A 24583-nucleotide genomic window follows, 5' to 3' on the forward strand; every position below is an offset into this window, starting at 1 on the left:
TAGTCAACAAAGCACGCAGAAGTGGTGAGGCAAATAGCATAAAGCACTTTCGAAAAATATAACAACTTGGGGCTAGCCATTGTAAGTTCAGAGTCACTCGCCTCAACAGTGCATGTGTGCCGGAGGCGAACGAAAGCTTGGGAGAGAGAGGGGAGTGTGGCGGGGGTACCTATACCAGACAGGGTGAGACAACCAGGGCAGATGGTGAACAAATTGCCAGATGGAATCCAAGCAGTAGTGCAGCAGGCAATGGGAGTAGGTGTCACACCCACTTGGGATAAGCTTTTTTCGGGAGGCAGATTCCTTGTAGAAAATTCCATCTAACTAGCTAACATAGCTAGCAAGTCTCTGTCTGTCTTTTTCATGTAGAACAGGAGGTCATTAGCTAGCTAAATATTTTCAGTATCGTCCAGACATCCAAACAAAGTTGGCCCGCGTGGCTCTTGTATTTTGGGTGGTGGTGCATGCATCTTAGGGGGCGGTGTATGCACCTTAAAAGTTGGATACGATCCACCAACTCAATCTCAAAGAAGAGCCACAGCCAACTGTACTTTCAGCATTCCCCGCAGAAGGCCAGACATGATTCAAACGCAGCAACAGGTTCCAGATATACAGCTAGTTAGCTTGTTTGTGTGTTTGTTGTGTGTACTTCACTTTGGCTTTGTTTGCAATTTTATAGTCCTGCGGTAGCGCCGTCATATGGTCTTTACCTAATTTTCAAGGTGTAATTTGCTCAGTTTTTATTCATAGACACAAAAATGTATAGACAAAAAGTGATGAGAGAATGTAGCTATTTTGGAATGTAACAAAATATCACAACAATTGTTGTAACTTTGTCTCCTTTATTGACGGTTGTTTCACATTAACAAGAGAATGCAGGGTTTGAAGCTTTCAGTGCTTTTCAGACTCTCCCTAAAGGAAGATAAACATTAATAAACTAATGGAAAGTGCAATTTACATCAACCCTACACACTCAATTACTAGTATAATCTTAAAGTTAAGTCCAAGACATTCCAAACACTGAAAAATACTATTGTACCAGAAATTGTTATTTATTTTAACATAAAAAACTAGCTGCTTACATGAGCAGTCAAGGTGTTCATGGGCTTACTTTAGGCCGTACAACTACACACACAGCTTCGTTAAGGCAGCTTTATAGTCAATCATAGAGGTATTAGGCAGAGAAGGTGGAGGAGAGAAGGCTTAGTTTGTTGCACTAAATGATGGATCATAACTTCCGACACCGGAACAACGTTTTGAGGATATACCGATGGGATCATGCTAAACAAAACACAGCTGACAGCAGAAAATATTTTTAGTAATAAGCATTGTGTGGGGGGGCTAGCCAAAAGATGAGCATGTCAACCTAGTCCATTGAACCTGATTCGTTATTTGGTGCAGATATGATTAAAGAGGTGGTCATTGGCAGGCCAAAGCTGTAGTGTAGAATCACAGTGTCTATGTGAGAAGAATGTGCATATTTTCAGCCACTCTAATGTTGTATCTTGTCTCATCCTTGGAAGACATGGTTTTGGTACCATTAGACAGTGTTGTGGTTTCCAGCTACTTGTTGACCCCAATGACTGTTAAAGGGTGTATTCTCCGGCCAAATTGTCTGAAATGATGGTCAACAAGTGTTATTGATGTTGCACAGCCAGTCGACTATGCATTGAGAAGGTGAATGCTGATTTTGACCCAGCCCATTGAAAATTAGTACTGAATGTCGAGGTTAAAAGTGGTATCAGGTTATTGGCCATCACATAGCTGGACAGGGGGTTGCTATGGTCAATCATTAACTAATACTGACCACAATTAAATAGCACAATGAAAAGGTACTAGTTATAGGGGAGATTTCAGGTTTCTAAACCATTTCTTAAGTTAACATTTCTTTTTTTGTGGAATAGCCAGAGGTAAAGGCAGAAGTTGGGGCTGTGGGAAAAACAGAGGTTGGAAATGTGGACAAGCCTGAGGCTGGTTTTCTGGCTGGGGCTTATTGGCGAGGATCATCTGGGGCAGGGATCCTTTCCAGGCTGGGCTCCATGCCCCAGATCTCCCGGGCGTACTGGGCGATGGTGCGGTCGCTAGAGAATTTACCACAACCGGCGATGTTGTGGATCACCATCTTGGTCCATTCTTTGGGGTTCTGTTGGGATGGATCGGAAGAGAGGGGAATTAAAACCAATGCAGAAGGAAGGAATACTGTTATGTTATGTATGTGGAAAAACTCAGAGTTGACAGGGGAATAGTCAAGTCACCTTTTATTTACAGTGCATTTAAACAGATCTTAACACACTTTACAAAAAAAGAAAGAAATTAAGAAAAACTAAAACAATAGATATTCAGTCTATGAAACACTGACCTTGTAGAGAGCACTGACTTTGTCCTGACATTTGATGTAGGCTTCGTAGTCAGCGAACACCTTGAATCTGCAACACAAACATCATGCTCGGTTAGACATTGTGTGGCTGCGTGTATATCAGTTGAGTACAGTGTGTCAGCATTTGGGTATTATTTCGGTGACTCAGCTTTTTCACCCACCTGTCATGATGCAGTAGTATGTTGACAATGTCCTTGAAGAGGTCATGCTGGTCGGGGCTGAAGTATCCACCAGCGATCTGGTCCATGGCCAGCTTCAGCTCAGGAATGCGATTGTAGTACTCCATGGCATCATATCTGGAAGATGGATAAATTACTAAAGAAGAGGATACATTTATAAATAAGATAAAAACACATTTTTTCCATTATGTCATTTTTCCACCTATCATAATTTCGAAGTCACCACCCCCAAAAAAAAAAAATCTGCTTCCGTTCCATCCTTCACCATTCCTCACCATACTTTACCAAGTAAGCATCCTTCCATGTCATCCATAAGTTCTCTCCATAGCTATCATCCAATGCCAATCTTTTGTCTTCTCCACCATCACTAACCAGAACCTCTTTGTCCTTCCATCCATCCATCCATCCACCCACTCACACCCTCCACGGTCTTACCCGCTCTTGTCCATGGCGTCCACGTCATCCACCCTCATACCAAAGATGAAGAGGTTCTCCTCCCCGGCCTCCTCAGCCATCTCTACGTTGGCTCCGTCCATTGTGCCGATGGTGAGCGCTCCGTTCAGCATGAACTTCATGTTGCCAGTTCCAGACGCCTCTGTGCCAGCTGTGGAGATCTGCTCAGATAGATCGGACGCAGGGATGACTGGGTAGAGAGAGAAAAAGAGATGGGTGGGGGGGAGCGGGACAGGGATAAACAGAAATAGAGAGATGAGACCAGGCCGAGAAAGATGCGTCTTAGAACCTTTAACAAAATTTGGCGGCGCTGGCGAGCGTGAAGTCTTAAACGAAGAAGGAAGACATGGAGGGTTACTTGGCTCCTATGGGAGCATAAAGAAAGAAACCAATAAGTATGTGACTTTTTTTTACTTTTCTCGGCCAGAGTGACCTTGTAGTTCTCCAGGAAGATGACTTTGAGGCGGTCGCCCACCACCTCGTCATGGTTGACAATATCTCCAACGGCCGTGATCAGCCTGATGATCAGCTTAGCAGTGTGGTAACCAGGGGCAGCCTGGGGAAAATGGAGAAAAACATATGGAAGCACATGGATGCCAAAATCTCATACAGGGTAGCTCAAAAGATTAGCCTGGTCCCAGATCTGTTTGTGCTGTCTTAAAAACTATAGACGTTGTCTCCATAGGAGTTGGCAAGTCAGCTCAAACAGATGTAGGACCAGGCTAACAAAATATATCTATGATTAAGACTTTTACAATACACTGTGTGTCCTTGTTATGTAATCACACTTGAATTGCTACTCACCTTTCCTCCAATCATGATAGTCCTGGGGGTCCAATTCTTGTTGGGCTCCTTCTTGATGCCTGATTGAAAAAGAAGACAGGCTAACTTGGTTTACTGAATAATGTCTCTCACTAGAGCTGTGAAAGAATGGAGTACCACTCACGGTTGTAGAGAGTAATGATGTGCAGGCAGTTAAGCAGCTGCCTCTTGTACTCGTGGATCCTCTTGACTTGAACGTCGAACATGGAGTTGGGGTTGATCTTCACCTTGTAGTGCTCCTCGAGATAGGCAGAAAACTTAAGCTTGTTCTCCTACAGATAGAAACAGGTATTAAGAGGAGTGATAGTCATTGTCTCAAGACGGAGATGTGGACCGAAATGACAACGACACCATATGAGAAGAGACTGTTGTGTTCTGACCTGTTTGATCTTGGCGATGTCCCGAATCAAAGAGTCGTCATCCACAAACTCCAGCAAATTCTTCAGCTGGCCCAGATCGCGGATGTAATCCTCACCAATCCTCTGCACATTCAAACATTCAGAAACACCCATGTTTAGAAGAATCTCTATCAAACACTACTGTCAAAGCCACTCTTACTTCACTTTAGCTGTATACTCCACCACATACCTCTGCAATGACTTCAGCCAGTCCAGGATTGCACATGACCAGCCAGCGTCGGGGTGTGATGCCATTGGTCTTGTTCTGGAACTTGTGGGGGTCCACCTCGTAGAAGTCCTTGAACCTGTGGACACAATGGGCGAATGATCAAATGCCCCTCGACATCTCACTGACCAATGGGATAGCAAAGTACAGTATAGCTAACGCCAAAATAAAACAAAGTTTTTTTTTTGTACAGAGTGGCCTTGATGATGTCCGAGTGGATGCGGGCCACTCCGTTGACGGCGTGGGAGCCCACGATGCACAGGTGGGCCATGTTGATCTTCTTCTGGTCGCCCTCCTCCACCAGGGACATGCGGCGCAGACGGTCATGGTCCCCAGGGTAAAGGTTAGCGATGCGCTGAGGGAGGAGGGACAAAGCATTTTATAGTAGTTGTATGGCCCTTCCTGTTTTGATCATGTTAGTGAGAGATGCTAGCTCATAAATGTTGAGGCAATGGTTTGAACTGTATCTAACTCTTTATCCCTCTAAAAGGCTCTGCAGACGGTACGTCAAATTCAGTCTTTCATCACGTCACACTGTGCGGTGTTCCAAAATTAGATCTTGATGTCAACCTGGACAGAGTGCAATCTGCTCCAGTTCTGTCGTCACATTCTGTGAATGGCTTGCGAGGCTATTCCAGTTGATATAGGCTACATCAACTGCAATGGTTTATTTGATCTGCACATGTGCCAGCACCAGCGGCACAAGCCTCACTCTATGCTTATGTGCGAGTGACGTGAGTTCGGCACAACTTAAAGTATGCAATTTAGAAATAGTTTTCACATTCAAATATACACTATGTAAGTATGTAGACGCCTCTTCAAATTAGTGGATATGGCTATTTCACCCACACCCGTTGCTTACAGGTGTATACAATTAAGCACAAAGACATGCAATCTTCATAGACAAACATTGGCAGTAGAATGGCCCTTACCGAAGAGCTTAGTGACTTTCAACGTGGCACCATCATAGCATGCCACCCTTCCAGTAAGTCCGTTTGTCAAATTTCTGCCCTGCTAGAGCTGCCCCGGTCAACTGTAAGTTATTTTATTGTAAAGTGGAAATGTCTAGCTCACAGAACGGGACCGCCGAGTGCTGAAGCGCATAGAACGTGAAAACAATGTTTGTTCTCTGTTGTAACACTCACTACTTGAGTTCCAAACTGCCTCTAGAAGCAACATCAGCACAAGAACAGTTCGGTCAGGAGCTTCATGAAATGGGTTTCCAGCCTCCCGGGTGGCAAAGTGGTCTAGGGCACTGCATCGCAGTGAGAGACCCTGGGTTCGTGCTCTGTCGCAGCCGGCCGCGACCGGGAGGTCCGTGGGGCGATGCACAATTGGCCTAGCGTCGTCCGGGTTAGGGAGGTTTTGACTGGTAGGGGTATTCTTGTCTCATCGCGCACCAGCGAGACTCCTGTGGCGGGCCAGTGCGCGCTAACCAAGGTATCCAGGTGCACGGTGTTTCCTCCGACACATTGGTGGTTCTGGCTTCCTGGTTGGAGGTGCGCTGTGTTAAGAAGCAGTGCGGCTTGTTTCGGCCTTCGTCTCTCCCGAGCCCGTACAATTGGATACCATGAAATTGGGGAGAAAAAGGGGATAAAATAAAAATAAATAAATGGGTTTCCATGGCCGAGCTGCTACACACAAACCTAAGATCACCATGCGCAATGTCAGGCGTCGGCTGGAGTGGTGTAAAGCTTGCCGCCATTGAACTCTGGGGCAGTGTAAACGCATTCTCTGGAGTGGTGAATCACGCTTACCCACCTGGCAGTCCGAAGGAGAAATCTGGGTTTGGCGGATGCCAGGATAACGCTACCTGTCCGAATGCATAGTGCCAACAGAAAAGTTTGGTGGAGGAGGAGTAATGGTCTGGGGCTGTTTTTCATGGTACGGGCTAGGCCCCTTAGTTCCAGTGAAGGGAAATCTTAACGCTACAGCATACAATGACATTCTGGACGATTCTGTGCTTCTAAATTTGTGGTAACAGTTTGGGGAAGGCACTTTCCTGTTTCAGCATGACAATGCCCCCATGCACAACATGAGGTCCCTACAGAAATGGTTTGTCGAGATCGGTGTGGAAGAACTTGACAGGCCTGCACAGAGCCCTGACCTCAACCTCATAGAACACCTGTCTGAGGATTCGGGAATTCTGACTGTGAGCCAGGCCTCATCGCCCAACATCAGTTCCCAACCTCACTAATGCTCCTGTGGCTGAATGGAAGCAAGTGTCTGCAACAATGTTCCAACATCTAGTGGAAAGCCTTCCCAGAAGAGTGGAGGCTGTTATAGCAGCAAAGGGGGGACCAACTCCATATTAATGCCCATGACTTTTGAATGAGATGTTCGACGAGCTGTTGCCTGCATTCTTTTGGTGTCCGAACTCAGAATTAAATAGGCTTCCCCTAAAGAACATGGTCGCTGAACATTTATTTTGATTGCTGATTTTGTACAAATCCCACCAGGTAGCCTGATTCCAGATGTATCACATAACAAATATTTTCAGGGAAATCATTCTTCTTTCAAAGCATGAAAACTTTTAAAACAAACCGTTAGATTAATCTGACTATTCACAATAGTGAATAATAGGTGCCTTGTGGCTGAGGTCAGTCACCAGGATCGGCTTGTAACATCAGCCACACTATACGATAAAGGCTCAACGTTTCAGACACTGACAGAACTTTGTTGGAGCCTACGACCACACGTAATGGTACTTAAATTAGCAGACCTAGACCCTGTCACACTGAATGAGCCAAGATGTCCGACATTCGTTTACGACATAAGAATTTGCCCATGATATAGACATTTTGTCTGAGACTGCAAATTCGTGGCATAAGACGGCTAAAATTGTACAGTCTGGTGGTTTTAAGACCCATGCCTTTATTATTTGACCCACACTGTAATATGGAGTGAACATTTGGATGTCTCTCTCACTGTCTTTCTTTCTCCCACTCCCCCCCCCCCTCCCTCCCACCCTCTTCCTCTCTCTACCTCCAGGTGGCGTCGGTTGATCTCGAAGATGATCTCCAGGTGTCTGGGCAGAAGGTTTTGGAACAGGTCGATTGGCCAGCGCTCCAGGGCTTCAGGCAGGACTGTATGGTTGGTGTAGGCACAGGTACGAGTAACGATGTCCCAGGCCTGAGAGAGGGGTAAAACACAAAGATGCATGTAGAAGGAAATTGTGAGAGGAAGAGGCTGTGAGAGGAAGAGGCTAAGCGAAGGTTTCACTCTTGCCAAAATCTGTCCAAAACAAGCCCAATGTGTTTCTACTGGCTTATTTTAGACCTAAGCTTGTGACCTTCCTTCCCGCCTTTGGGACAACAACTCCCATTGTTAGGGCAGAGACATGAGCAACTCGTCATTATATAAAGATCTCTGCGAGCATTCCCCTTTTCGTGGTGAGTATTCGTTACACTTCTATTTTTTGTGCAACACTTTTGCTTAAGCAGGGGGACCAGCACTGTACCTTCTCCCATGTCTGGTGCTCCGTGTCCAACAGGATCCTCATCAGCTCAGGGATGGCCAAGGCAGGGTGGGTGTCGTTCAGCTGGATGGCCACCTACAATATGGGCAAGAGAGAGGACATCAGCACAATAGATACGATGCAGTTAGGGAAGGAAACTTTTGCATATAGTCTCACACTCCGCCATTGTGTCTTTGGCATAGTACCGTAGAGTGGTCAATGAACAAAGACATATGGAGAGTATATGGTGCTTTGATACATATCGTCCGGTTACAACAGTCTAGGACGCTAAGGATATCTATTTTATCGAGCTTACCTTGTCAGGTAGGGTGGACAGGTCCACACGCACAACCTCGGTGGAGCCAAACTTTGAGGACTTGAAGCGACGGACAATGTCCTGCAGAGTGGCCGCCACCACAAAGTACTCCTGCTTCAGACGAAGCTCCTTGCCCTCGAAGAACTAGGGTCAAACACAGATCCACAGTCCATCCCACTTGTTTATTATGAATTCCTCATGACAGTGCATTGACGGCTGGGTAAATAAAGGTTTCATAAACACGAGGTTCTACTCACGTTGTCATTAGGGTAGAGGACACGGGAGATGTTCTCAGCCAAGTTCCTGTCCAGCACAGCCTGAATGTAGCCGCCAACATTGACTGTAGAACGACAGAAAAACGTCTGGTCACATCATACATTTAAAATGCCTTGCACTAGACTGTTTTCCAGCTCTAATCCTGACAATCTGACTGGTGACTTAGCTGACTGACAATACTATTACAAAGGTTGTAAAGATGTTGAGCGATGCATAATTGAATCAGCAGGTTCAAGCGGTAAACCAGGCAAGCCCAAACAATCCAGAAGTAACTCACAGTCTTTCAGGTTGAAATCACATGGGGCCTTGGCGGACCATAGTCTCATGGTGTTCACAACGTTGTTCCTGTAGCCAGGGACTGGGGTGTCATAAGGAAGGGCCAACACTACCTGTCAACATAGCAGGGTCATGTAATGTTTAGTTATGGCTACAATGATGACTGTTTCTATGTTGTATCTTTTCTATGTGGCCTCTCACCTGTGTGTCAACCCATTTCACCCCTTCGGGGGTGTGCTCCACTCTGCCATAGAAGTGGACAGGTCGCATGTACTCGGGGCGGGCCTTCTCCCAGGGGTTGCCGTAGCGCAGCCAATCATCAGCCTCCTCCACCTGTGAGGAGATGTCAGTCACTACAATGAACTATGAGTTCTGATTATACAGCATCATGACTCTACTGTGAGTAGATGACAGAAATGTGAGAAATGATTAATCAAATAAGTGGACCATCTAAAGCACATGACTCCAACAAGCACTGGAAAGTACCATATACACTCACAGACATGTACATAAATATAATCAACTTTGCCAGTCAGTCAAACTACCTGCCAGCCATTGACTATTTTCTGGTTGAAGATGCCAAACTCATAGCGGATGCCGTAGCCGTAAGCTGCCAGCCCCAGAGACGCCATGGAATCTAGGAAGCAGGCTGAGAGCACAGGTGGGGGGGGGGAGAGATGAGGTGGGTGTTTTCCTGACCACTGCCTGAGCATCACTGTCATTGGCTACACTATTTGTGGAGGGAAGAACCAGTGAGGTAGACACTAACCGGCGAGCCGTCCAAGACCACCATTTCCCAGGCCGGCATCCTCCTCAATGTCCTGCAGCTCCTCCATGTCCAGACCCAACTGTTGAAGACGAAGATACATTGTTAAGATTTATAGTACTTTATTAGCCACCATACATTTTAGGGTGGAGGGTGGAGGGAGGATGGGAGCTACCTTAGCGTAATAAGTCAAGCTTTAGCATCTGAATACAAGGGGATGGGGCAGTGTTCAATCTCAGAGTAGGGCCACGTACCTGAAATTATTATATAATCAGAAAGTATTCTTGAATCTTACATGGAGTGTAAAAAAAAGCACTCATTGTCAGTGTCATTAATGTTCAATGTGCCAGTTTCATACCCTCCACAGTGTATGTCACAGACAATGTACTAGGTTGAGGTAACTATGATGGGACACTGTTATGGTCCAGAAGGGTCCTATGGCCCAAAGGCCTATCCGTCAGTCACCTGATAGGTGGCCTCATCACAGGCATTCTCCAGTGCCAGGTTCACCATGGTATTCTGCAGGGTGCGCCCCATGTAGAACTCCAGGGACAGGTAGTACACACGCTGGAGAGGAGCAACAGAGGAAGGTACATCAAGGAAAGTGAATGCAATACAGTACAGCGCAGAATACCCTCTGCATTAAAACACACCTTCAGCCATCCAACAGTAGTGTGCCCCCATGTGGTAGCCCTGAGAAATGCAACATTATCTCTGCCTCTCCTATTCTTCTAGAGAGCAAGCAGCTGTAGCCAAGAGGGGAGAGCCGGCGCTGCCAAAAACAGCAGAACTATACTTGGCGACCCGTCAAGCAACAGCTCTTTCTGAGAGAGCATTGGAATGAGTTCAACTAACTCCCAAGCCTCTATTAATACTGCTAGTGTACACCAACAACTGTTTCAAAAGACAAAAGTTCTTTATAAAGCACTTGGATTCATCCCATGGTCTCACAATAACCGACATAAAGAGTGCCGCAAACAGTGGCAGTTAGTTTACTTATGTCCGTATAGGATGTCTCTGCAGCTTGTCTCCACCTACTAGAACGTCACCGAGGACATACAGGTTTTTACATCATATTCTCATTCAGATCCATGTATGGGGTATGCAACTCACACTGAAGCTATGCAATGAAATCATCATGAAATCAAATACATTTTTGTCACATGCACCAAATACAACAGGTGTAGACTTTACCGTGAGTTCAAAAGTAAGAAAAGATGAGCAAATAATACTTTTTTAAAAAAGGAAATAGTAACACAAAAAAACAACAATAACGAGGCTATATACAAGGAGTTTCTATTGTTTTATCTATTTAACCTTCATTTCACCAGGAAAAGCCCATTGAGACACGGAGTCTCTTTTTCAAGGGAGACCTGGTCCAAGAAGGCAGCAACAATCAACAACTGCTGGTGGTGAAGGAGACCAGACTACAGAAGTAAAGAGGGAGTTTACCCAAAAGGGCTTTTGTGGATGAACACATACAAATGTAGCTGTCTGTGCATATAAAGTCAGGTCCAACCTACCATTTGGTGCAAGTTGCAATGGCGGGTGAGTGACTTGGCATTTGTAATAAAGCGCAAGGACGCATGATAAACTGAGTCCAGTCTCTGTAAGGAGTACCAGTACAGAGTCAATGTGCAGGGGTATGAGGAAGTTGAGGTAATTGAGGTAATGTACATGTAGGTAGGGGTAAAAGTGACGAAGCAATCAGGATAGATAATAAAAAAGAGTAGCAGCAGCCTATGTGAAGAGTGTCTATGTGTGAGTGTTTTGTTTGTGTCAGCGTATATAGTGTGTGAGAGTAGTATGTGGGTCGAGTCCAGTGAGTGTGCATAGAGCAAGTGCAAGAATGTCCATAGAAAAAAAGGGGGACAATGCTAATAGTCTGTGTAGCCATTTGGTTAACTGTTCAGCCGTCTTATGGCTTGGGAGTAAAATCTGTTCAGGAGGTTTTGGTCCCAGATTTGGTGCTCTCGTACCGCTTGCCGTGCGGTAGCAGAGGGAACAGTCTATGACTTGAGTGGCTGTAGTCTTTGACAATTATTAGGGCCTTCCTCTGACACCGCCTGGTATAGAGGTCCTGGAAGGCAAGGAGCTCGGCCTCAGTGATGTACCGAGCCGTACGCACCACCTTCTGTTGCTCCTTGCGGGTCAAGCAGTTGCCATACCAAGCGGTGATGCAGCCAGTCAAGATGCTCTCAATGAGCATGGTTACATGCACATAATAATGCAGTTATTGTGGATAGTCAGGTTAATATAATAGTTAGTTTAAAACGTTTACATGCTTTGCAAGAAGAACGATTTCCCTAACAAGCCTGTTTACATGGACACATCTGAAATCAGGCTACCCGATGGGAACTTTTGTTAATGCAGAACATCGGCAAACAAAATAAACGTTCTCGCACAGTGACCATGTTATTTCTGCGAAGACTATTTGATTCTGAGTTGGGACATGCGAGGTGTGAAAATGTGAAAATGATTTAGAAGATACATACCTACAGTTTTTCCTAACTCACTTCACTCGCACATAAGACGGAAGCTTGCGCTACCCGGGACTGGCCTGGTACATGCGCAGATCAAATCCACCACTGGAACGCCGATTAAGCTGTTTACATGTCCTAATAATTTGAAAGATAATCGAAGTAAGCATACGGCGAGCAATGACCTAATACAGATTAAGATAAGCAGAGTAAGATGTTGACATGACTAATGTCATACTCGGCCTTCTTCTATAATATTGAATTATTAGTGTGCATGTAAACATACTCAATTGTGCAGCTGAAGAACGTTTTGAAAATCTGAGGGTCCATGAAAAATCTTTTCAACCTCCTGAGAGGGAAGAGGTGTTGTCGTTCCCTCTTCACTACTGTGTTGGTGTGTTTGGACCATGATAGGTCTTTAGTAATGTGCAAACCGAGGAACTTGAAGCGCTTGACCCTGTCCATTACAGCCCCATCGATGTGAATGTGGGCTTGCTTGGCCCTCCTTTTCTCCTTTTCCTGTAGTCCACGAATAGCTTCTTTGTCTTGCTGACGTTGAAGGAGTTCTTATTGTCCTAGCACCACACTGCCAGGTCTCTGATCTCCCTGTAGGCTGCCTCATCATCGTCAGTGATCAGTCCCACCACTGTTGGGTCTTAATGATGGTGTTGGAGTCATGCACAAACACGCAGTCGTGGGTGAAGAGGGAGTACAGGAGCGGACTAAGCACATACCCCTGAGGGGCCCCGTGTTGAGGGTCAGTGTGGTGGATGTGTTGTGGTCTACCCTCACCACCCGGGGATGGCCCATCATGAAGTCCAGGATCCAGTGTCAGAGGGAGAGTGATGAGTGATGAGCTTGGAGGGCACTATAGAGTTAAATGCTGAGCTTTAGTCAATGATCAGCATTCTAATAGAGGTCTTCCTTTTGTCCAGGTGAGAAAGGGTAGTGTGGAGTGCAATAGAGATTGCGTCATCTGTGGATCTGTTGGGGCGGTATGCAAATTGGAGTGGGTCCACTGTATGTGATGATGATGTTGATGTGAGCCATGTCCAGCATTTCAAAGCATTATATTTTTAGAGATGTGAGTGCTAAAGGGCGATAGTCATTTAGGCATGTTACCTTGACATTCTGGGGCACAGGGACTATGGTGGTCTGCTTGGAACATGTAGCTATTACAGACTGGGTCAGGGAGAGGTTGAAAATGTCAATGAAGACACTTGCCAGCTGGTCAGCACATGCTCTGAGTACCCATCCTGGTAATTCGTCTGGCCCTGCGGCCTTGTGAATGTTAAATTGTTTAAAGGTTTTACTCACATATACTACAGAGAGCGTGATCACACAGTTGTCTGGAACAGCTGATGCTCTCATACATGGTGGTGCAGTGTTGCTTGCCTCAAAGTGAGCATAAAAGGCATTTACACTTTGTCTGTTTGATGGAGGGCGTATCGGAATTTTTTATAAGCATCCAGATTAGTCTCTCGGTCTTTGAAATCGTCAGCTCTAGCCTTTAGCTCAGTGCGGTTGTTGCCTGTAATCTATGGCTTCAGGTTGGGATATGAACGTAAGGTCACTGTGGGGACAACGTCTTCGAGGCACTTATTAATGAAGCACTAATTAATGCTAGCAAAACAGTCTTGTCGTTTAGCTTCTGCTTCATCGGACCACTACCGTATTGAGAGCGTCACTGGTACTTCCTGTTTGAGATATGGTCACATTTGGTAAATGGAGGGCAAGGGAGAGCTTTGCAAGCGGGGCTCTACCCAACAGAGATGTGTGCAGAGTAAAGGTGATCTAGAGTTTTTATGCCTCTAGTTGCAAATGCCTCTTCGCTTCATTATTTCTAAGGTCACTACTTTTTATTTATTTATGATTTAAAAAAAATCTTTATTGAACTAGGCAAGTCAGTTAACAAATTCTTATTTTCAATGACGGCCTAGGAACAGTGGGTTAACTGCCTTGTTCAGGGGCATGCTCTCAAAGCTCGGGGATTCGATCTTGCAACCTTTCGGTTACTAGTCCAACACTCTAACCACTAGGCTACCCTGCCACCCCACTTAAGTGATAATGCCCTCGAAGCCGGTGTTTGGAGGATATATTGGCATGGGTGTTGTTAGACCCCAGAAGAAGTTATCCTTCAAACACCGGCTTTGAGTGCATTATCACTTTTATACAATGGGTTACTATCTTATTTAAATAATGATTTACCTATTTTTTTTTTTTTTTTATGTTATTTTGATGAATTTATTCATACTATGTCATATAGTCCCTACACAAATCTAAGGTTGCTACCCAAGCCGGCTGGTCGTTCTTTCTATCGGTTTGGTTGCCAGAGATGCAACCCAGTCGTTCAGTCTTTTTGTTCTGTATCTATGGACGCGACCCAGTCGTTCGTTTCAAATGTTCCATTGCCATACTGGCGGGCATCATTCTTATCCCTTGCTTGCTAGCTAGCCAACTACGGCTAACTTACAGTCACGTCAAAGCAGCCAGAATAACAGCAAAGTAGCTGCATTTGCATTTGTTTAAGCTGTTTTCTAGTTCCATTTATTTGGATACATCCATCCTGACATAGAAAATGTGCTCACTCGTCAGGGCACTGTTGTTCAGAGGAGCTAGCCAACAACACAGCTAAAACAATCACTTCAAACTGAAGCTGGAAAGGCTGCAAACTTCCTGCCACCCACCAACCCCTCTTTTATGCTACTGCTACTCTCTGTTCATCATATATACATTTACATACATTTAAGTCATTTAGCAGACGCTCTTATCCAGAGCGACTTACAAATTGGTGCATTCACCTTATGACATCCAGTGGGACAGTCACTTAACAATAGTGCATCTAAAACTTAGGGGGGGGGGGGGTGAGAGGGATTACTTATCCTATCCTAGGTATTCCTTAAAGAGGTGGGGTTTCAGGTGTCTCCGGAAGGTGGTGATTGACTCCGCTGTCCTGGCGTCGTGAGGGAGTTTGTTCCACCATTGGGGGGCCAGGGCAGCGAACAGTTTAGTCACTTTAACCATATCTACATGTACATACTACCTCAATCAGCCTGACTGTATGTAGCCTCGCTACTGTATCTAGCCTGTCTTTTTACTGTTGTTTTATTTCTTTACTAACCCATTGTTCACCTAATACCTTTTTTGCACTGTTGGGTAGAGCCTGTAAGTAAGCATTTCACTGTAAGGTCTACACCTGTTGTATTTGGCGCACGTGACAAATAAACTTTGATTTGATTTACAAAGAAATGTCAATTAAAACATGTCAAACGAAACGAAGTGCGGGACACAATGCAGATGGCCCGGTTAGCCAATGTGCGGGAGCACTGGTTGTTCGGCCCAATTGAGGTAGTATGTACATGAATGTATAGTTAAAGTGACTATGCATATATGATAAACAGAGAGTAGCAGCAGCGTAAAAAGAGGGGTGGTGTGGGGAGCACACAATGCAAATAGTCCAGGTAATCATTTGATTACCTGTTCAGGAGTCTTATGGCTTCGGAGTAAAAACTGTTGAGAAGCCTTTTTGTCCTAGACTTGGCACTCCGGTACCGCTTGCCATGCGGTAGTAGAGAGAACAGTCTATGACTGGGGTGGCTGGGGTCTTTGACAATTTTTAGGGCCTTCCTCTGACACCGCCTGGTGTAGAGGTCCTGGATGGCAGGCAGCTTAGCCCCACTGGGCCGTACGCACTACCCTCTGAAGTGCCTTGCGGTCGGAGGCCGAGCAATTGCTGTACCAGGCAGTGATGCAGCTGTAGAACCTTTTGAGGATCTCAGGACCCATGCCAAATCTTTTTAGTTTCCTGAGGGGGAAATAGGCTTTGTCGTGCCCTGTATATATCTATAAAAAATATGCCAGCTGAGTCATGATTTTGACTGGCTGAGAAACGCTGGCTGCCTGTCTGTCTCGTCCCGACTCCCAACACGTTCATTACTATGGGACAGCTGAAGATCGAATTTGAATACTGAAACAATAACGTTATATATTTAGCCTGTGATAACTTGTGGAACAGACACTGACTGGAATGCGGTTTTAACCAATCAGCATTCAGGATTAGACCCACTCGTTGTATAAAGTGCTACAACATAATTGATCGGGATGGTGTGTTTGATATCCTAAATGAAGAGTTAGGAGGGAACGACACCCGAGACTTCGATTGACCTGTGACATTTCAAATGGGGTTTTTCCGACAATAGGAGGGCATGCAAATGAGGACATGGAAAACAGAGCTCCCTACTGTCTCATTGAGTGTGACCATGATAAAGTGACAAAGGCATCTAGTCGCTTGTTAAAAATAGTCGCATTAGTGGTCCCTTCTAAAAGGTTAGAGCGACTAGGGAGGGAGATGCCAATCATTGGTGTAGATGGGGTTACATAAACACTCTAAATAACAGCAGTGTTAGAACTATTACTACAGCTATTAAATGCATTTGTAAACATGAAGACTTTGGGAAGAATGGATTGATTATGAGAAATTACTATTATAGGAAAATGGGCCGAATACCAAAAATGTAATTGAACTCTAGATGACCAGGGGTTATCAACTAAGGATTCGTGTAAACAAATGATTATTTATATTTCTTACAGGGCATGGAGGTATTGGTCAAATATGTTTCTCAGGGTCTTTATTGATCACCGTGTTGCAGGAGACCTCTTATGCCGATCATGACTTTACGTTTTACACCGATTCATATAAACAGAGTAAGGCGTTTATATGACTAGTAATGTCAACGTCAGGCCTACTACATGGCCGTACACAGACCTTTCAGGGCGCAGGTGCTCAAAATGAAAAAAAGAGCACAATCCCCCCTTTTTTTTGACTGATTGCTTTTTTTAAATCTTTAATGCTCTTTCGATTTATAAATAATAACTTAATAATTTAATATTCATAATCTTCTAACTCATGATAAATGTCAGGCTGGCTTGTTTGGATATTTTAGTATATTGTGGTCTGTGTTGCTGCTGCCCTGACACACATGTCCAACTCCCGACTGAAGGGGGGGGGAGTTGAGTCGGAGGCCTCATTGATGCATCTGATCCTCTCTCTTTCTGCCTCTCTCTTTCTGCCTCTCTCTGCTGCGTGTATCAGCCAACCAGACCGAATATTGATGATGTAAATCAAGTATCAATCAAATGTTTTGCTGCTGTTGCAGTACTGTTGATATTTAAACTAGGTAGCTAGCTATACACTGGACCGGTGACTACATCTCAAATTTGAATACCGGACAGCAGAAAAGCATGCGCAGCCAGGTAGTTCAAGATTAACGTCTATCCATGTCCTAAGGACGTCGGGAAATGCCTTCAAAACTGGCCACTGGGGCAATAGTGAGCGCTGTTACCATCAAGTAGGCTTGGGTTTTGTTAGGGTGTTGTGGGCGGGGGTGGTCCCATGACTCTGGATCAGAAGGTTGTGCGTTCGATCTCCATCGTGCAAGCTGGTTTTTGGTTTTAACCCTATCCCAAAACTTAACCCTTACCGTAACCATTTGGAATGAGTGCCTAAACTTACGAGCAGCAGGAGCAACAAAAACACTTTGAAATTTGACGTTTGAAGTAACTGCGAATAAAAAAAGTTTGGAAGGGGTGGATGAACATCTAACTCTGCCATAAGACTGAGAGCTTGTTTTGTGCGTGCGAGCTCTCTACAGGCCAGAACAACAGGCGCAACAAAAGGACTGGGTGGGGGTAGAGGGTGGCGAACTTGAAGATGTCATGACGACTTGCGGGCAGTCAGTTCAGAACAATGCCAAAACCTGTATTCAAAAATAAAATTATACCACCACCCAAAAGGGCACTTGGCGAGTGGGACGGCAAAGGAGCAAGTGGAAGGCACAGGTAGACCCCCATCTGTGTACGTGCCTGGCCTACTGCCATCAGCAGTTTATTATTGAATTATTAGAGTGCATATAAACATACTCATTGATCAGTTTTCTTGATGCTACATGTAGTTGTTAATTGACATGGAATTTTTTGCAAATTCTGTGCACTTGTTTTTTAATGCGAATTAAGGCCCGCTTTTGAGTTAATACTGCTTGCTTGTTTGTCTACTAACTTTATCTACGCTATTGTTTATGTGATGGTGCCGGAGGGGAAGGATGCCATCTTATTGGCTCTTAACCAACCATGCTATCCTGTTTGTTTTTTTTGCGTTGTTCATAACTTGTTTTGTACATAATGTTGCTTCTAATGAGCTTCTGGACATCAGCACTGCGGTTTCTTACCTCAAACTGTATGAAGAGTTCTTCTTCACTGAGTTGGACGGGAGGGATATTATACAAACACCCCAGATCCCTGTTATTCGCTGAAGAAGGAAACTGAGATTTCGCGGAAAGAGATCAAGGTTCCTTGTGAGGATCAGGCGACGAGTGGCTAATCTGCCTTTGCCTTCCGTCCTGCTAGTTAACGTTCAATCGCTGGGAAATAAATGGGACGAACTGAAAGCATGTTTATCCAACCAACGGGACATAGCTGAACAATGACATTGAGAACATACAGCTGAAGGGTTATACACTCTATCGGCAGGACAGAACAGCAGCCTCTGGTAAGACACGGGGCGGGGGCCTATGCATTTATGTAAACAACAGCTGGTGCACAATATCTAAGGAAGTCTCAAGGTTTTGCTCGCCTGAGGTAGAGTATCTTATAATAAGCTGTAGACCACACTATCTACCTAGAGAGTTTTCATCTGTATTTTTCGTAGCTGTCAACATACTACCACAGACCGAGGGTGGCACTAAAACCGTACTCAATGAGCTGTATACTGCCATAAAGTAAACAGGAAAATGTTCATCCAGAGGCGGCACTCCTAGTGGCCGGGGACTTTAATGCAGGGAAACTTAAATCAGTTTTACCTCATTTCTATTAGCATGTTAAATGTGACCAACTTTACTCCACACATAGAGACGTGTACAAAGCTCTCTCTGTCTCAGTCTGTATTGCCTACATGTTTCAAGCAGACCACCATAGTCCCTGTGCCCAAGAACACTAAGGAAACCTGCCTAAATGAATACCGACCCGTGGCACTCACATTTGTAGCCATGAAATGCGTTGAAAGGCTGGTCATGGCTCACGTCAACACCATTATCCCAGGAACACTAGACCCACTCCAATTTGCATGCTCCACCAACAGATCCACAGATGATGCAATCTCTATTGCACACCACACTGCCCTTTCACACCTGGAAAAAGGAATACCGCACCCAGGTGGTAAGGGTAGGTAACAACATATCCACCATGCTGATCCTCAACACGGTGGCCCCTCAGGGGTGCGTGCTCAGTCCCCTCCTGTACTCTCTGTTCACTCATGACTGCACGGCCAGGCATGACTCCAACACCATCATTAAGTTTACTGATGACACAACAGTGGTAGGCCCAATCACCGACAACAATGAGACAGCCTGTAGGGAGGAGGTCAAAGACCTGACCCTGTGGTGCAAGGAAAACAACCTCTCCCTCAACATGATCAAGACCAAGGAGATGATTGTGTAGTACAGGAAAAGGAGGACCGAGCATGCCCCCATTCTCATCGACGGGCTATAGTGGAGCAAGTTGATGTTGGCGTCTACATCACCAACATCACACTTTAAAAATTCATATTGTTATCTTGTTGCTATATTTGCATAGCTTCTTTCATGAAAACGCATTTAGCATATTGCTACTGATTAACAATTTCTTTGTGGATTTTGATGTGTGCTTGGGGTAGAGGTCGACCGATTATAATTTTTCAACTCTGATACCAATTATTGGAGGACCATAAAAGCCGATCCCGATAAATCGGCCGATTTTTTACAAAACCGCATGTATTTGTAATAATGACAATTACAACAATACTGAATTAACACTTATTTTAACTTAATATAATACATCAATAAAATCAATTTAGCCTCAAGTAGATAATGAAACATGTTCAATTTGGTTTAAATAATGTAAAAACAAAGTGTTGGAGAAGAACGTAAAAGTGCAATATGTGCTTTGTAAGAAAGCTAACGTTTCAGTTCCTTGCTCAGAACATGAGAACATATGAAAGCTGGTGGTTCCTTTTAACATGAGTCTTCAATATTCCCAGGTAAGACGTTTTAGGTTGTAGTTATTATAGGACTATTTCCCTCTATACCATTTTGTATTTCATTAACCTTTGATTATTGGATGTTCTTATAGGCACTTTAGTATTGCCAGTGTAACAGTATAGCCTCCGTCCCTCTCCTCGCTCCTCCCTGGGCTCGAACCAGCAACACAACGACAACAGCCACCACATCGAAGCAGCGTTACCCATGCAGAGTAAGGGAAACAACCACCCCAAGGCTCAGAGAGAGTGATGTTTGAAATGCTATTAGCAAGCGCTAACTAGCCAGCCATTTCACTTCGGTCACACCAGCCTCATCTCGGGAGTTGATAGGTTTGAATTTATAAACAGCGCAATGCTTGACGCACAACAAAGAGCTGTTGGCAAAACCCACGAAAGTGCTGTTTGAATAAATGTTTACGCGCCTGCTTCTGCCTACCACCGCTCAGTCAGATACTTACAGTGCCTTGCGAACGTATTCGGCCCCCTTGAACTTTGCAACCTTTTGCCACATTTCAGGCTTCAAACATAAAGATATAAAACTGTATATTTTTGTGAAGAATCAACAACAAGTGGGACACAATCATGAAGTGGACCGACATTTATTGGATATTTCAAACTTTTTTAACGAATCAAAAACTGAAAAATTGGGCGTGCAAAATTATTCAGCCCCTTTACTTTCAGTGCAGCAAACTCTCTCCAGAAGTTCAGTGAGGATCTCTGAATGATCCAATGTTGACCTAAATGACTAATGATGCTAAATACAATCCACCTGTGTGTAATCAAGTCTCCGTATAAATGCACCTGCACTGTGATAGTCTCAGAGGTCCGTTAAAAGCGCAGAGAGCATCATGAAGAACAAGGAACACACCAGGCAGGTCCGAGATACTGTTGTGAAGAAGTTTAAAGCCGGATTTGGATACAAAAAGATTTCCCAAGCTTTAAACATCCCAAGGAGCACTGTGCAAGCGATAATATTGAAAGGGAAGGAGTATCAGACAACTGCAAATCTACCAAGACCTGGCCGTCCCTCTAAACTTTCAGCTCATACAAGGAGAAGACTGATCAGAGATGCAGCCAAGAGGCCCATGATCACTCTGTAGCTCCAACTCCAAAAGGTTCTGGGACACTGTGAAGTCCATGGAGAACAAGAGCACCTCCTCCCAGCTGCCCACTGCACTGAGGCTAGGTAACACGGTCTCCACCGATAAATCCATGATTATCGAAAACTTCAACAAGCACTTCTCAACGGCTGGCCATGCCTTCCGCCTGGCTACTCCAACCTCGGCCAACAGCTCTGCCCCCCCGCAGCTCCTCGCCCAAGCCTCTCCAGGTTCTCCTTTACCCAAATCCAGATAGCAGATGTTCTGAAAGAGCTGCAAAACCTGGACCCGTACAAATCAGCTGGGCTTGACAATCTGGACCCTCTATTTCTGAAACTATCTGCCGCCATTGTCGCAACCCCTATTACCAGCCTGTTCAACCTCTATTTCATATCGTCTGAGATCCCCAAGGATTGGAAAGCTGCCGCAGTCATCCCCCTCTTCAAAGGGGGAGACACCCTGGATCCAAACTGTTATAGACCTATATCCATCCTGCCCTGCCTATCTAAGGTCTTCGAAAGCCAAGTCAACAAACAGGTCACTGACCATCTCGAATCCCACCGTACCTTCTCAACTGTGCAATCTGGTTTCCGAGCCGGTCACGGGTGCACCTCAGCTACACTCAAGGTACTAAACGATATCATAACCGCCATCGATAAAAGACAGTACTGTGCAGCCGTCTTCTTCGACCTCGCCAAGGCTTTCGACTCTGTCAATCACCATATTCTTATCGGCAGACTCAATAGCCTCGGTTTTTCGGATGACTGCCTTGCCTGGTTCACCAATTACTTTGCAGACAGAGTTCAGTGTGTCAAATCGGAGGGCATGCTGTCCGGTCCTCTGGCAGTCTCTATGGGGGTGCCACAGGGTTCAATTCTCGGGCCGACTCTTTTCTCTGTATATATCAATGATGTTGCTCTTGCTGCGGGCGATTCCCTGATCCACCTCTACGCAGACGACACCATTCTATATACTTTTGGCCCATCATTGGACACTGTGCTATCTAACCTCCAAACGAGCTTCAATGCCATACAGCACTCCTTCCGTGGCCTCCAACTGCTCTTAAACGCGAGTAAAACCAAATGCATGCTTTTCAACCGATCGCTGCCTGCACCCGCATGCCCGACTAGCATCACCACCCTGGATGGTTCCGACCTTGAATATGTGGACACCTATAAGTACCTAGGTGTCTGGCTAGACTGCAAACTCTCCTTCCAGACTCACATCAAACATCTCCAATCGAAAATCAAATCAAGAGTCGGCTTTCTATTCCGCAACAAAGCCTCCTTCACTCACGCCGCCAAGCTTACCCTAGTAAAACTGACTATCCTACCGATCCTCGACTTCGGCGATGTCATCTACAAAATGGCTTCCAACACTCTACTCAGCAAACTGGATGCAGTCTATCACAGTGCCATCCGTTTTGTCACTAAAGCACCTTATACCACCCACCACTGCGACTTGTATGCTCTAGTCGGCTGGCCCTCACTACATATTCGTCGCCAGACCCACTGGCTCCAGGTCATCTACAAGTTCATGCTAGGTAAAGCTCCGCCTTATCTCAGTTCACTGGTCACGATGGCAACACCCATCCGTAGCACGCGCTCCAGCAGGTGTATCTCACTGATCATCCCTAAAGCCAACACCTCATTTGGCCGCCTTTCGTTCCAGTACTCTGCTTCCTGTGAATGGAACGAACTGCAAAAATCGCTGAAGTTGGAGACTTTTATCTCCCTCACCAACTTCAAACATCAGCTATCCGAGCAGCTAACCGATCGCTGCAGCTGTACATAGTCTATTGGTAAATAGCCCACCCATTTTCACCTACCTCATCCCCATACTGTTTTTATACTGTTTTTTATTTATTTACTTTTCTGCTCTTTTGCACACCAATATCTCTACCTGTACATGACCATCTGATCATTTATCACTCCAGTGTTAATCTGCAAAATTGTATTATTCGCCTACCTCCTCATGCCTTTTGCACACATTGTATATAGACTGCCCATTTTTTTCTACTGTGTTATTGACTTGTTAATTGTTTACTCCATGTGTAACTCTGTGTTGTCTGTTCACACTGCTATGCTTTATTTTGGCCAGGTCACAGTTGCAAATGAGAACTTGTTCTCAACTAGCCTACCTGGTTAAATAAAGGTGAAATAAAAATAAAAAATTTAAACTGCAGAGATCTACAGCTGAGGTGGGACACTCTGTCCATAGGACAACAATCAGTCGTATATTGCACAAATCTGGCCTTTATGGAAGAGTGGCAAGAAGAAAGCCATTTCTTAAAGATATCCATAATAAATGTTGTTTAAAGTTTGCCACAAGCCACCTGGGAGACACACCAAACATGTGGAAGAAGGTGCTCTGGTCAGATGAAACCAAAATTGAACTTTTTGGCAACAATGCAAAATGTTATGTTTGGCGTAAAAGCAACACAGCTCATCACCCTGAACACACCATCTCCACTGTCAAACATGGTGGTGGCAGCATCATGGTTTGGGCCTGCTTTTCTTCAGCAGGGACAGGGAAGATGGTTAAAATTGATGGGAAGATGGATGGAGCCAAATACAGGACCATTCTGGAAGAAAACCTGATGGAGTCTGCAAAAGACCTGAGACTGGGACGGAGATTTGTCTTCCAACAAGACAATGATCCAAAACATAAAGCAAAATCTACAATGGAATGGTTCAAAAATAAACATATCCAGGTGTTAGAATGGCCAAGTCAAAGTCCAGATCTGAATCCAATCGAGAATCTGTGGAAAGAACTGAAAACTGCTGTTCACAAATGCTCTCCATCCAACCTCACTGAGCTCGAGCTGTTTTGCAAGGAGGAATGGGAAAAAAATTCAGTCTCTCGATGTGCAAAACTGATAAGAGACATACCCTAAGCGACTTACAGCTGTAATCGCAGCAAAAGGTGGCGCTACAAAGTATTAACTTAAGGGGGCTGAATAATTTTGCACGCCCAATTTTTCCGTTTTTGATTTGTTAAAAAAGTTTGAAATATCCAATAAATGTCATTCCACTTCATGATTGTGTCCCACTTGTTGTTGATTCTTCACAAAAAAATACAGTTTTATATCTTTATGTTTGAAGCCTGAAATGTGGCAAAAGGTCGCAAAGTTCAAGGGGGCCGAATACTTTCGCAAGGCACTGTAGATACTTGTATGCTCAGTCAGATTATATGCAACACAGGACACGCAAGATAATATCTAGTAATATCATCATCCATGTGTAGTTAACTAGTGATTATGATTGATTGTTTTTATAAGATAAGTTTAATGCTAGCTAGCAACTTACCTTGGCTTACTGCATTCGCGTAACAGGCAGTCTCCTTGTGGAGTGCAACGAGAGAGAGGCAGGTCGTTATTGCGTTGGACT

General features: G+C 44.8%; 1 protein-coding gene across 1 annotated transcript in view; it reads right to left on the reverse strand.

Annotated features, from left to right (window-relative positions):
- Nucleotides 1-828: 828 nt before the first annotated feature.
- LOC124008163 (glycogen phosphorylase, muscle form) overlaps nt 829-24583 on the reverse strand; it is a 28599-nt gene continuing 4844 nt past the window's right edge. The window contains exons 2-20 of the mRNA XM_046319231.1: nt 10012-10113; nt 9550-9628; nt 9326-9429; nt 8982-9113; nt 8782-8893; nt 8486-8568; nt 8229-8372; nt 7916-8008; nt 7441-7587; nt 4647-4810; nt 4420-4534; nt 4212-4313; nt 3956-4103; nt 3814-3872; nt 3424-3565; nt 2992-3199; nt 2539-2673; nt 2360-2426; nt 829-2143 (exon numbers count right to left, since the gene is read on the reverse strand). Of these exons, the coding sequence (XP_046175187.1) occupies nt 1991-2143; nt 2360-2426; nt 2539-2673; nt 2992-3199; nt 3424-3565; nt 3814-3872; nt 3956-4103; nt 4212-4313; nt 4420-4534; nt 4647-4810; nt 7441-7587; nt 7916-8008; nt 8229-8372; nt 8486-8568; nt 8782-8893; nt 8982-9113; nt 9326-9429; nt 9550-9628; nt 10012-10113 (2289 nt within the window). The 3' untranslated portion in view covers nt 829-1990. The remainder of the gene's footprint in view (nt 2144-2359; nt 2427-2538; nt 2674-2991; nt 3200-3423; nt 3566-3813; nt 3873-3955; nt 4104-4211; nt 4314-4419; nt 4535-4646; nt 4811-7440; nt 7588-7915; nt 8009-8228; nt 8373-8485; nt 8569-8781; nt 8894-8981; nt 9114-9325; nt 9430-9549; nt 9629-10011; nt 10114-24583) is intronic.

Source organism: Oncorhynchus gorbuscha, linkage group LG21 (genome assembly GCF_021184085.1).
Source record: "Oncorhynchus gorbuscha isolate QuinsamMale2020 ecotype Even-year linkage group LG21, OgorEven_v1.0, whole genome shotgun sequence".
Lineage (NCBI taxonomy): Eukaryota > Metazoa > Chordata > Actinopteri > Salmoniformes > Salmonidae > Oncorhynchus > Oncorhynchus gorbuscha.